The 15313-nt window shown below is 32.4% G+C and overlaps 1 protein-coding gene across 1 annotated transcript; it reads right to left on the reverse strand.

Annotated features, from left to right (window-relative positions):
• Positions 1-348: 348 nt before the first annotated feature.
• Positions 349-5977, reverse strand: LOC117927152 (protein PHOSPHATE STARVATION RESPONSE 1-like). Its single transcript, XM_034846570.1, has 5 exons — positions 5758-5977; positions 5449-5525; positions 3824-3942; positions 1628-1751; positions 349-776 (listed from the first exon to the last, which is right to left on the reverse strand). Exons 1-5 carry the CDS (start codon positions 5909-5911, stop codon positions 507-509), a joined length of 744 nt encoding a protein of 247 aa, XP_034702461.1. The 5' UTR covers positions 5912-5977; the 3' UTR covers positions 349-506.
• Between the last annotated feature and the right edge of the window lie 9336 nt (positions 5978-15313).

The raw sequence follows: 15313 nt of genomic DNA on the forward strand, positions 1-15313 counted from the left end.
ATATTTTCTAATTTTTTTGCACAATAAATAAATTTCAAATTAAATAAGACTTAATGTATTAGATTCATTAACAAGTTTAGTAATTTTTAAAAACAACTTAAAACTTAAATAGTGATCCAATTAATACTAAAAATTTATAAACAAAAATTAGTGTAAAATGAAGAATTCTATTATTACTCTTTTATCATTATGTAAATTTCCATGTATATATTCAATATATTTTGTTTAATGAAGAATTCTTCCCTCACAAAATTATTCAAAAATTTTCAGCAACTTGGATGTTATCTAACTAAAGATACATTCTCCTCACTAAAATAAGAAAATAATCTAAAAAAATTTAACTAAGGATAAAAAAAAAATTAATAATTTTTAACGTCTAGGGTACGGTAGATATATGTTTTGTACTCATATTCTTATAGTACTAATAAATGCATATTAATTCTTATTAACATAATTGAAGGATATCAATCAACACAAATCTAATATAAGAAGCCAAAATTCTATTTCTAATTTGAGTGGGAGAAACATGTAGAGATGGTTAAGTCTAGGTTTAAGCGATTCTCTCTGAGCGATTGAAAATGGGGAATGTTTATGAAGTTCCTTGCTGTTGCATTCGAGTGGCGAGTGTGATCAATATTGTTGAGAGGCCATGACTCTTGGTCTTCTTTGCTTCGCATCAATGGCGAGGTCGCGAATGATAAGGAGAGTTCACAAATTTCTTTTGGTCCAACATCTTCTTCCTTCGACATTCCACTGAGTAAGCTTGTCTGCGTGTCCTACCAATGTCATATGAGATAATTATCAATTATTTGTTAAAGATACTACAAAATTTTTAATTATACATTTTGGTTATATTTTATTCCCAAAAAGTGCTAAAGAAAGAGAAAAAATGATTAAAAAAAAAACATTCCTTACCATTTTTAAATAAAAAAAATTAAATGTAATTAAATCAAATCGGAAACTTATATATATTTAAATTATTTAATTTTTAAATCGAGAAGTTAAAATAAGTGATATATAAAAATAATTTATTAACTTTGAATTTTTTTTTTCTTTCTATTTTTCCTCTTTATTTTTTTTCTTTGTATTTTCCCTCAAATATTCTCGATACCAAACATAATCTTATTTTACCTAACTTTAAAACACACACATTCTTAATGTTTTATTTCCACAATGGCTAATTTACTTTTAAAAACAATTGATACAATATTGGAATTATTTCAGCTTTTAAATGACTCTTATCATATTTTATTTTATTACAATCTTCGAGACACATACGACCAAGCAAAACTCCACTTTTCATTCACATGAACACATACATAAAAAGACCTAGTCCCGGCCTAACCTTTTAATTTATTTGTACTATTTTTATAAGATTATGGCAACTAAATTGAACGTGATGTATAAAAAAGTAATTTTCTTTTAACAGGTAGCCAGCCAAGGACAAACTATTGAACTCATCAATTACCTGGCATGACAAATATCAACTATGGTTGAGAAAACCTATAAGTATTTTTAAAAAATATATTACCAACATGAATAAATTCTAATTATTTTCAAAGATAGCTAGCTAGGCACACAGGATGGAGTTACTTCTACCAACAAATGACATTAACATAGAAACTACCTGTTGCTCGTAATCACCAGTTTCTTCCATTATTTGGAGGCCATCACTTTCTTCATGAAAGAAGTTGGGTTCAAAGCCCCTCCTGTCAAGTTCCCATTCTCTTAACTCATTCCTTGCTGTTAGCCTGCAAAAATTTTAGAAGAAATTTACAATATATAATACATAACTTATATTGATAACAAAAGGTGCATGACCAACCAAAATTTCTTCATGAAATCATGCTGACATCTATTTTTAAATAGAGTTTAAAGTATATTTGATCGTGATTTTATAAAATGATTTTAGTTTTTCTAATTTTCAAATTGTGTTTGGCGATGACTTTAAGAAATATTTTTAACTTTTATATTATTTTAAAAATTTATACTTTTCAAATATTAGAGATGTTAGAAACACTTTATAGAATCACTATCAAACAGACTCTTAAACACTTAATTCAATGTTCTTATTCTGGTGAAAGCGATTTCTAATCTTTCGTATCAGTTCTAATCTCTCAAAAAATTACATTCTAAGACGATCTTGGCTTCCCAATGTCAAGTCAAATTAAGCTTTTTTTTTTTTTTGCCTTTTTTTTTGTGAGGAAGTGATTTCCATTAAGAAAGGTTTTGATTCTCTTTGAATTTTAACATGTTTATGACGTCTATCAATTATTAAGTTTTGAGAGTTTCACACTTTCAATGCTTTACTTGAAATGATGTGGGACGCAAAGGCATATTTTTCTTGACTCGATCTGCTGGTTACTTGATGGTTTCCATGATTTTTCTTTGTTGCTTTCTCCCAGAAGTAATTATGTGCTCAGATAACATGAATGGAAAAACCATGCAGAAAATCAGGAAAACTATCACGTGTTCTTTACGTAATATGTTTTTTCTCCTTCTGGCAAAACAGGTTTTGACTTGCAATGCTTCTAGCTGGCATATCGAAAATGGGACTTGATGGGTTGGTTTCAGGCTTCAGATCCGTCTGGAACTCTTACTCCATGGATATCATCTATATAGTGTTCCAACATCTAATATTGAACATAAGTAAAAATAAATAAGAAGACAAAGAATGGCCTATTCAAAAGGGCACTTAATTAAATTTAGATATATATGCTTATTAATTAGTCTTCAGAACTCAATTTCTCACCACTACAAGTTTAAATAAAATTTCTGTATACCCCAACTTGAGGGAAGTGGGGGACATACATGGGTTTTAACTTGACCATGACAAGCTCAAGACATAAAAGATTCACAATATTTCTCCTAGATAATCCCATGTATTGGTCGGTTTCCTTGTATGGTACTCAGCTATCTACAATATTTTATGTCTTATCCTGACTTGTTATTAATTAATGTACTAGATGCTAGCTAGCTCATCTAACAACGGAACCATCAAACTAATTAGCAAAAGCCAAAATGATTTCATGCATGATCAAAGCTTGCATGGATGAATATAGAAGCCCCTTAATTTAAATTTCTTACACTTTCAGAAATAGTTTCCCTATGAACTTGTACAGGATGAATTTTCTTCTTCATCTAAGAAACATATCATGCATGGTTCCAAGATGGGAGGTTCACCTGAGTGCTCATGGACAATTAAGGGTTTTGACCAGAAATGATTAAAAGAAGGGTTTCCCTTCATGATTTTTTAGTTACAGATCCCCAGTTGATGCCTTGAAAAAAATATTATCTATAGTTACAGTAGCTCCATGCGTGCTCATAGGATATAGATATATAGATATATTTAACATGACTGTTCATATAGTTGGTACTTCCTGGAATGGCATGGAGTTCAAGAATATTTATTTCGGAAGGACACTGCCCAAAGAGCATGGCAGATCTTAAAATAAGTCGTTGAAAAATTTACGCATGACATGTGAGAAGCAAACCTCCTGAGCTATAACAATTAAAGCCATTGATGAAGCTATATGAACAGCTGAGTTTCCTAGCAAAATATGACAAATTTATTTTCCATTTCAACATGATGACAAAGTGATACCAAGGATATTTATGTTTAATCTATTTGTTTGATGTTTGGGGGTGTGAAAATTTGTTATATAGTACTCCCATGTGGATTACAATGGAGCTAGAAAATGTAAAAAGACCTGAGAAACAGTTCACCAAGCATTATCAATGCAATGGATATTCGACACATGACACTGCTAAATGCCAATAAATTATTTCCATGTAGGATGGTCTTGAGAATATGAAAACATACCTCTGAGATGAGCTAATGGGGAAGAATCCATTAGCATTAAAATTTGCTCTCTCTTCACACAAATGCTTCATGGGTACAAGGATATTGATGTTACTGCAACCTTTCATGTTTCTGTACATCTGATTATCAGGAATTAACTAGCTTAGAATCCAACCCAAATAGAGGAAAGAGAGATAATAAGTCCACTTTAAGTACTATTTAACATTGTGGATTCTACTATGATCTATATTAAATAACATGCAAATAGACTCCATTGAGAGGTAGCTGGAATCTTGAATTAGATTTTCATGCTGTTACAAAGGAATTCTGGAAATAAAGGGTGAAAGCAATTTCTTTTGATATCATCAGATAGACCAAGAAAAATTCAGGTACTCCCTTGTGTTTGGCATGACAAAGTTGAAATGAGTGTGCCCAGTTTTCCATTACTATAGAAAGATGCTTTAATTGTTGTGGTCATCAAATTTTGTCAATTTAATGATTACAATAAAGAGTGTATTATAAGACACACATGATCTGTATTCAAATGTAATTGATGTAAAACACAATTCATAGAGCAATTTCAACTGCCTGCATGCTGGGATTTCTAACACCCCCATAATTTAAGGCTTTTCAATTAATAAGTTAGGCCTTGTTCAACCCTCAAGCTTGAAATATAATCAACAGGATGAAAGTGTAAACTTCACTAGAACTAGACTTTGTAAAAAAATTATCAGAATATGGTAAGTGAAATAAATAACAGGAATGCATAGATAAAATTGAGCAGAGAATCATTTTTGTAGCATTATAGGAATTGATTAAGGAAACTAAACCCACCATTAATGAATCATCTAATTGAAACTAAGATCTCTCATATTTCAAGGCTTAATCACTAGGTGATCCTGTCTCCATTAGTTAATAGCCACCTTTCCACATAGCAAAGGACCCAGCATTGTCTCTAAATTCTCTATGCACCATCTTTTGAGAAAGTTTACCCAACATGCATACTGTTTATTCCTTAAAATGTGGAGAGCGTGAGATGCCTAAGAATGTTATGTACAGCTAGACTAGAGAAAAGCAATTCTCTCTTAAGGTCCAAACAAGCTACGGCTAAGAAAACACATGAATGCCCTATTATTTCCCAAACAAAATGAGGATAAATGAGCTAGAGAGAGAAGGAGAAAAGAGGCCAAGAGAGAGTGATTTGGAGCAGATGGGACTTCTACCTCCTGCTTATATTTTATTTGTTTAGGAAGTGGTCTGTTTTGCTGTTTTTATTGTAAAGCATTCAAAAGGAAGTGGGTCTCTTTTCCTTTTTCTGTTTTTGGCTTTTTACTATTACTGATATTTAAAATGAAGTTGGAAGAGAGAGAAAGGGTAGTGAGAGCCTGGATCAAATGCTAAACTTCCAGATTTATCGTTAAAGCTAGATTGCCTGCCATTTATATTCTCAAAGTTGTAAAAGAAATAGAAACCCTAACTCCTCCCGTATGATATCCTTGCTGTCTAGTGAGTACTGTATAGAGTACAGTATGCATCCATCATGAGCATATGAAATGACCTTAAGCTTCTGTGGAATCACCACATATCTAATTGAAAAGTTTCACATATTAATTTTTTCCTTTCATGGAATATGGAAGAAAAACTACCTGAAGATGGCTTTTGACATGAGATATCTTCAGTCCCTTCACACTCATCATCTGCAGAATCCTCTTGGGCGTCGCTCCTGCAAAAACCACAAGGACGTGGATCAGCTCATGGGTTACATATTTCTGCTTATATTTCTTCTTCTGCAGAGCCCTATTCAATCATCTTTCTCCGGCAGAATTCTTAAGCTACAAACATGCAAATCTAAGGCACCACTAAGAAGCACAATCTTTCAAAAGAACATGTATAATATACAGTTTTTTCCGTGAACTTTTTCGATCCAAACAACCACAAAAAGGAAAAAGGCTTACTGTATTTCCCACCGAGACGTTCAACAACTTCAACAAAGTGATCGTGGAGCTCAGGCGTCCACCGCAAACGCGGGAACTCCGATTTGTTGTACTGCCTTACTCCAGTTCTCTGAGAATTCTTCATTTCCGGCTGATGAAAAATGGAGAAGCTCATAAAAGATGATATGGGTAGGTCTAGCTTTGAATATAAATGGAACTACAACCATACACCGGGAAAAATAAATGAAGCACTGGTCTAAGACCTTAGACTTTTGGGGAGCAAATAAAGGGCTTGTTTAAAACATGTTTATACAGGAATACCTTACAATACAAGTAAAACAAAACCCTACTTTGAGAAATATTTGGGGAATAGCCATTTCCTTCAAGCTAAATTTAATTATTTCTTTTTGGGACTTTCCTTAACCCAAATCCCTTTAACCACCAAAACATAATGAATAGCTATATTATTAGTGGTATTATTACTGATTTTGGATGCATACCCAGGCCCTGTTTATAGACAAAATAAAGAACTAAATGCCAAATTATTTGTGGATTGAGGAAATTGAAAAATGATTGAGATCAGCAGTAGGATATTGTATTTTTTCTTTGTTATGGTGTGAGCAATAATGGGTTGTAAGATTGGCTGGTAAGAAAAGGGAAATTGGATTCTTCCTCTAGTTGTATATATGCCATCTGTATCTCTTGATTGGGATGATCTTGGTATTGATATTATTTAGCTCTGAATTGTAAAAATACTCTAAAAGAGTACATATTTCTCAAATACTTGGGGTTGGCTGTGCACAAGAATCAGTCAGAATTCAAGAACTATATTATGAAGATTTGGGGAGAAAATTTGGGTGAGATTGACAGATCGAATGTCAATTTTGGATTCTTAATTCATTAGGAAGACTTAAGGCATTAGACTGGAACTTTTCAAGATTAACTGTGCCACATTGGGACATTCCTTCCACAAAAAACACCAAAAAGATGTGAAACATTCTTTCCAACTTCAAGGACTTTCTTCCTTCTTTTCCATTTCTTCCAATTAAGCACTCTAATCAAGCTTAAGGGATGATCGATTGATTGAATGAACCCGGAAAAAGCACAAAATAATTATATTTCTTTGTCAAGAAAAAAAAAAAATCTCTCTAAAATGCAAATTCAGTGGAATCTCATGAACTCAATGATTTATCAAAGAAAAAAAGAGGGGGTGGGGGGCGGCCGGGGGAGAGGATAAAAGATAGCATCATTCTCCTTATGATGATTTATGAGGAAAACAATGATTAGGGGGTTTAAGATTTACATGTTTTTAAGACAACCCATGTGCCAAAAAAAAACCTAGTAAATGCATGTGCATAAATTGTTTAATTTACAATATTGTGGATACGAATAATAGTTGGAGATAAAGAGAGAGCAAAGGCAAGTAGGTCAAGGTGTGGATTTAAAGAAGCAAAAGGCACCACCCTTCCCATCAACTTCATGTCAATAAAAGACGGTGCCTACTTTTGGACCCATCTATACGTCTTGTGGCTGCCGTGTTCAACACTACACTCTCTCCCAATATTTCATTTTTCAACATGAAAGAAAAAATGCAACCAAAACCTAGAATTTCTTGAAAGCTCTGTTACTTGTGGTGCTTATTCCAATGCATCATTGTTCTTGATGGAATTTATTAATGGCTAGAATCAACTCGTCACACTTTGATAATCATAAGTTTAAGAATATAAGTTTTTTTATTTTAAAAACAAGTACATGGGCAATTCAACCCTATAATTCCTAGAAAGATCATTGAACTTTCAAAAGTATTGACTAAAAAGAATTTATTTTTTTATTTTTTTTATTTTGGAAGTCATTGAATGTGAATGAGTAATTATTGGTACCACCACCACACCCAGACCAACAATTCTAAAATTTCTAATCAATAATTATTGAAGACATACAAAAGAGACATAATTGGGAATGCAGGTTTCTAACATTTTTCTCTTCTTATCCTTTCTAAATCCTTTATCAATTGTGGCCTATGATTTTGAGCATGAGATGATTAACCAACATCCAATGATGGAAGAAAGAATGAAATGAAGCGGGGTGTTTCTTCATTCTTTGGTGAAAGTGACAAAGATAATATTTGATATTTCACTAGATGACAATCTTAAAATGAATTGGTCATGGCAGTGTAAATTAAACTCATGATGTAGATGCCATTATTGGTGTTATCTACTTTTTTCTTCTTATCCAAGTGCAAATGGTATCTTTGACAGCGGCACTTCTTTCTATTCCTAATCTTCTTGGCCACATGTATATATTATTGGTTGAACAATGAAATATCACTATTTATGGAAGTGAACTTCCCAATAGGCTTATGAATTTCCTGCTCCTTGTGATTGATTTTAATTTGGTTGCAAATTTTATTAAAAATTTAATGAAATTGTCATTAAAACTTACATAATTTTTCTTAGTATATGCATCATTTAATAGCCTTACGTATCATTGAAATAATTAGAGATAATTATGTGATAAATTATGGGTGATGTATGTCAAACGAGTACAATTAGTTTCAATTTGTGATAGATGAAAAAAGGGTTGAGCACAATAAGATGGTTTGCAATTGACTTTCATTATTTTTTGTAGACAGGAGGTGTGCCATTACACGGTGAAATATGTGTAAGAGTTTGAGAAGGAAGTACAGTGAACTAAGAGGATTCCCAAAGTCAGGATGGGGGCACCTAGGGACACCTAAGAGGGAACCTTAGGGAGAATAAACTTAGAGTGAACTTTGTCTTGTTGTGCCTCCTCTTAATTTACAAATGAATCTTTAGTCCTTTATATAGTGGTTCAAGTTTGAATCTCATTGATTGATTGAGATGTCTTAATTAATTTCTACTCATAATCCCTTCACTAACTCATACTCATCGTGCAAGACGCATGGTTGATCATTCAAATTGATGCTACCCTTGTTTGGGAGAGGGAGTTTAACAAAAACTCACCTCCATGAACCTAAGGGGCAAACACTCTCCTCTCCTCCATGCATGGAGAGAATGAGTAGTACCCTTTACAAAGAGTATCCTCTTATTTGAAAGAGGATACCCTTTCAAATATATAGACGCACTTCCTCAGTATCCATCACAAACAAGTATTCACAATATAGACATCTATTAAGAGAGTACTAGACACTCATGCCAAGCTTGACTTCCAACCTAATACGGTGCACATCAATATTATAGAGCGCGCATGTGGAAAAGCAAGATTAGTCAATGTTATAGGTGGTCTAACATAACCTTGAAGTCTATATGATCAAGCACACAAAATAGGACATCAAATAGTGAAATAATGTAAAATTATACTAAAATAATGAACAAGTAGAAACAAATTACCTATTAGAATTAAATTTGAGTTGATGTGATTAACTTCATAATATTATGCTCAAATTTCTTTTACCTTTTTGAAAAATATATGAAATATTGTCATTCGCATACAACATTATTGATCTATCATGCATAGTTGGTAATTTTGGCCCAAAAGTCACTTGTTAGTGATCTTTTCTACAACAGAAACTTCATCAACATGGAAATTGGAAAACTGCATATAATAACTATGTATCTAAATAACATAGAAGGATTTTATTGCAAACTTATTAACCAGACTTTAACATCATCAAACAAATGAGAATTGGCTAATTGTATTTAAGTATCCTAAAGGATGATTAATTGATCTACAAGTTGGGTGATTTGTTGCCTTTGAGGACTAAGAAGACCTAATTAATAAGTCAATCAATCATCCCAAACTGATTTTTAGTTGATATATTGTAGTTTATAGTGCATCTAAGGAATCTATAAAATTGTCAAGTTCTTGATTATTCAATTGATCAATAACCATAGGCTTCATAAATTCATTTGTTATGCCCCAAGACCCACTCCAAAGGCATGATAGTTGTTTCATACCTTAAATCTAAAAGTTTAAAGTGTTAATAAACTCAAACATTTAGTTACAAGATAAATATTTAGGTCAATTTACACTTTTAGCTTTCAGGCTTAAGGTTGAAAATGACGGTCATGCCTTTAGAGTGGGTTTTGAGGGATGATACCCTTTCTAGTTACAAGATGAATGTTTGAGTTAATTTACACTTTTAGCTTTTAAATTTGAGGTATGAAATGATTATCATACCCTTGAAATTGGTCTTGGACGTGACACCCTTTCTATTCTTTTTAAAAATCTTTAAAGTCCCCATTTGTTTAGGTAAACAACAAATCAAATTGGGGAAGGTTTTGAGATTGATTTATTTCATTTTTTTGAAAAAATGAGTTTTATATATTTAAGTTAAGAATATTTTGTTTTGCACGTCTTTTTCACCTATTTTTTTAATGATAAAACATTCACGCTTTCTAATTTGATCATTTTTTCAATCGAAATCCAAGAATTCGTTGAAAAGACTTCAAGAAAAGTTTGAGACTTGACTTTGGAGCAGCTCCTAAGAAATTTCTTCGGCAAGAGAGACCACAAAACCCAAATTGATTAAGATTTAGAAGAGTATATGGCAAGGAGTTGTGATGGAGGATTATAGGCCCATAGTTTTTTATCTTCTATGATATTTTCTATATTACATTTGTGTCTGTTCCATTTTTATTTTCCATTTCTTTAATTTTTCAGTATTTATATTTCTGCAAATTGTGAGAATAGATATTGACTATTAGTGGTATAATAAATAAGCATCATATACATTGGATCCTTCAAAAAGAAGGGTGGAACATGTACCTATATCTATATATATATATATATTGGATCCTTGTAGATGAAGGGGAAGCCAAAATTGATGGAGAACACTGTTGAAATTTTGCTAGTTGAGTGATGAGGAATTTTGTTGCTTGTGAATAGAACATGGCATTAAACTCAATTTGGATCAAAGTATTAGGCAGTAGTTCTCTCCAAATATAAGTAGAAGCTGAAGAATATATTGGAAAACTCATGGGAATTGAATCAAATGATTGGTAGAGGGAATAGAAATTATTTTTCACAATCTCATTTTTTAAAATACAAAGAATAAATATGTCATACATAAATATTTCCCTATAAATTTTATTTCATTTTGTTCTATATTCTAAAAGATTTTGTCTAGCTACCAACCTTGTCATCATTTTCCTAATGGAATAAATGCCGCAGAGGCCAAAAACAGCTCACCCTCATTTCCAATACTGCCTAACTTTGTAAAGGTGAGTGTTCCTATTGTCGTGTAAGACACAACACCACACCATCACTCCTAATACAATTCTATATACTGAAAAAGCTTCCCCTTTTTTAATGCCTCGTGAGAATGTTTTCTTAGAAAGAATTAAAGCAAAGATTGTGGCTCACAACGTGACAAAAGTATTTTGTAATCACTAATCTTTTTCCTCTGATATTACAGATTTCTACCATTCAATGGCTTTGAGCACATTTGTCAAATCCTCGTGAGCTTTTGCCCGAGTCTAAAGCCTCATCCCCACTACCTTATTTGTAGGCGGAAAAGCATGGGCAAAGAAAAAGGGGGCCGCACATTATTGTTTTGGACTTCTACTAAGTACATGTTTTGCATGAATGTATATGAGATGAACCTTTTTTCAAACGAGTATTTATGGGTTTGGATGAGAAAAACTTCATGTTGAATTTTCTATCCCTTTAAAGTCTTGAATTCTAAGGGCTTGTATTTCAAAACTTTGGATCATGTTTTAATTGTCTTATATGAAAAGTAATTGATATTCATTAAAAGAAAATATCAAACTTCAATTTTATCACATCCGTTGTCAATATATATATTTTCAAGATCATCATTCTTTATGGGCCGACATTATCGCGTACGTCTTGCCTCTTTCATAATTTAATAATGTAAATAATGAACTAACTTCTCAAAGTTCTTGTAAGAGGAGCCTTTTTTTACTTCTTTTTCTAGCTTTACGTGTATGATTATGGAAATTAAAGTAGATAAGTACACGTGAAGAATCAAACCCATATTTCTAAATACTTTTGTAATCCTAATCAATCAAGAATTTCTAATTCTTTGGTCATTGGTCATATGTATCACGGAACTCAAATTGATATGAAAAGGTGTTTATAAAACTCAATTAGCCTTTAGGGTCAAGTCATCAATGAGCCAACCCCATTAATCAATCAGCATGTCATGCTTGCGCACCTCAATAGAAAAAACTTCTCACACCATAACCCAAAAGACAAATTAAAAAATTGAAAAATCTGGCCACTTATAGTAACATATACCAATAGCTAGATGGTTGGAAGTTGTAACACATTTCTAAATACCCTTTATAATATTGAATAATTATCATTCATTGTAATGCTTATCAAAGAGTCACTTTGACTAATTCATAACATCTCTTAGCTATCGAAAATGGAAGGCTATACTTTGAATTGTTTTTAAAAAAGGAAACTAGTAGATAGATTGTCTATATTAAAAGATAATTAACAATTATCTTCAAGTCCATATTTTGTAACATTTTGAGAAAATTTTGATTTTCAAATCATAGACTTAGGAGATGTTTGCTTTTTGACTGAATAAAAAAAGCTTAAATATTTTATTTTTCTATTCAGCTAAAAATAGCATAGTTATGATATCAACTAATATAACTAAATTGTAAGCCTATTAATAACAAATTTACTTTAATTATATTGGTTAATATTAAGATGGTCCTTTTAGGTGAAAAGAAAAAGTCTAATATTTTGACTTTTTTTATTCAATCAAATAACAAATATCACCTTAATTTATATTCTAAATATTTTTCTCAATAATTTATTGTTTTATTTCCTTTTTTTATAAATATGATAACATTTATAAATATTTAACTTATGAGTACAGATGATTAATCACTAATCTTGAAGTTTTGTTATTACCTATTTTGATATACCAAAATTTAGTTTAAATTTTTCATTCATTTGAGAAATCCATCAAATTAATTTTTCAGTAACTTGTTGGGCATTATGCTCTCCATTTTAAACAAAAGAATCAGTCAAACATTTTTAAATATTTTGAAATTGGAAAATCGTAGTGTAACTTTTTCAACAAATGAGAAAGAAATTTGGATAGTTTTTCCAAAACACTACCTCATTTCTATGAATTTATACATTTCACATGATAATGATAATATTTTTCATAAAAAAAAATTAAAAATTTTCTAATTTTTATACAACATTTCAACCCAAGATAAAAATCCACCTTCAATAAGGGGATCAATCAAGTTTGATTTTCTATATATATCATTTCAAGCCAAGAAAATGTTACCCTCTTATGAGAGGAATTTGGGATGAGATTAAGTCAAATTGGGCACTTGGTCTAGGGAGTGATGAAACAAGGGTTTGATTATTGAATTGTGGAGGGCGGGCTGGCTGATGTTGATGGCAAAATGGAAAAAGAGGGAGTGGGTTTATTTTCCATGAAAAAGTAGGGAGTCGTTGTCATGGAGAGTCCTTGGATGTATAAAAAGGTATGGGTCATCCACCAAATCCTGATATATGAGAATTTTTTAGGCTTGTCGTTTGCATGTGATAATGCATGGAGTCTTGAATTTCTTTTTCTCCATTCTACTTGCTACCACTTTGGATTCATCCATGAAGTGATGGGGTTTGGTAAGTTTTTTTCAAGGGATTTGAAATCCTAAGTGCAAGAAAATTCTTCAGCCTCTATTTGCGAGGGAAGTAGTGCACAACTTGGTGTTCTTTCCACAGTCGCCTTGACACCACATCGGATAAATCAAATTTTAAAAACATATACAAGTATCCATTACGATAAGACAGGTTTTATCTTGAATTGCTTTTGTCAATAGCTTTTACATTATAGAGAGAATTAGTTGGTATTTAGATACAATCTTTCTTCCTTTTTTTTTTGACAATATTTTTAATAATATGTTACATGAAAAAAAAAATTATTAATTTTTTTTTTGTATAAGCATCTATCGTTACGATTCTTTAAATTTGTTAAAACAACTTTTAAAATTGGATCCCGGTATCAAACTAATACCCATTGAAAATTGAACCAATTACAATGCGCAAGCATGATATACAATTTGGTCAAATTGTCTTGTATTCAGCTTGCTTTCTCTTATTTTCTACAATTTGGTCCCTGTATCTATCATTCTTTTTAATTTTGATCTCATTTATTTACGTTGTAATATCATATATTTTCACCCTCATCTAATGGCTTAAATACTTCGTTACATTTTGAATAACTAGCTAGGATTGCAAATTGGCTAGACACGATGCCTAAGAATATTTTTTACCTGTATTTATCGAAGTAAGTCCAAAATACCTCTAAATATTTCATGATAATGAAAGTCTTGGGTCTTTGATGAGGTTGTTGGTGGTGAAAAACAATTGGGTCAGAATCATGCTTTAAGGAAAGGAAAGTGATATTTGGCTCAAATGGGCCGCATGAACCATCTTTATGACAGATAAAATGTCTTGTCTCATGAGATTGAATGGGAGAAGGCAACTTCCATTTATATGATTGATGCTAATAGCTAGGCATGTAATACATTCTTAGCCAGCTAGACTCAAAACACCTCCTCACTCATGCTAAGACAATTGAGAATGACATATTATGCCATGAAGCACCCAAAAAATTCATTATTTAGAACGCTATCCATTTTATATTCCTATTTTTTCATATCGTGAGCAGGGTGTTAGTGAAGCAAGACCTTAAAAGGTGTTTTATTAGTTTTAATTTTTATTATTAATTCATTATCTAATAACTTAAGCTTTAATTATAATGGCGGGTATTAAGCCACGAAGCACTCATCCAAAAGTACATATACAACCCAATACCTCCATTTTAACTTGGGCAAGCAACACAGCCAATAAGACAAAGTGAAGAGGAAGATGACAATGAGACAAAGTAGGATTCCAAATCCCACTAGTGCATGGATCTTCACTTAGTTTCGTGTTTAATCCAACAACACAACTTCAGAAAAAGAAGCTAATACTTGCAGCATTTGCCATGGAAGCAAAATGTCAAACAAAGTTATCCAGCTACTACCGTCAAAGGCTCATTTATTGAGGACCTTTCATGGCTGAGCCCTTCCAACGCTCCATGGGCCAACCAGCGCCAGGTAATCCCATGACATTCAACCAATGGCAGGAATGATCAAAACCGTGCGTCTCTATCACACACCCTGGCATTTGTACTAAACAACTAGACACCAGACGTGCTACATGCTTCTTCGGCTAATACCACCAAGGAAATTTCTCCACCCACTAGGATAGCCCATGGGCCAGTATTTAAACCAGATCTGCGCCCAGCTCCTCATATGGCAAGCCGGGGGTCAGTCTTGCCCGTTTGTTAAGGCTTAGCCTTGGGCCTAAACCCCAGCAATCATATCTTTTGTGATTGGCTTCAGCAAATTTATACCCTCAAAAAATTCTCTACACTCTCATACTCGTATCTTTTGTGAATGCCTCTAAAACCTCCCCCAGTACCCCTAGCCTACCACTTCCTCAGGATTGGACTCCATTTGTTTCAAGGGAAGTCATTTCCTAACAGAAGTTCATGTTTCAGTTGGGACTTCCTCAAACAAGTTAATCTCAAGTATCAAAGCACAGAATC

This window comes from Vitis riparia, chromosome 12 (genome assembly GCF_004353265.1).
Source record: "Vitis riparia cultivar Riparia Gloire de Montpellier isolate 1030 chromosome 12, EGFV_Vit.rip_1.0, whole genome shotgun sequence".
Taxonomy (NCBI): Eukaryota; Viridiplantae; Streptophyta; class Magnoliopsida; order Vitales; family Vitaceae; genus Vitis; species Vitis riparia.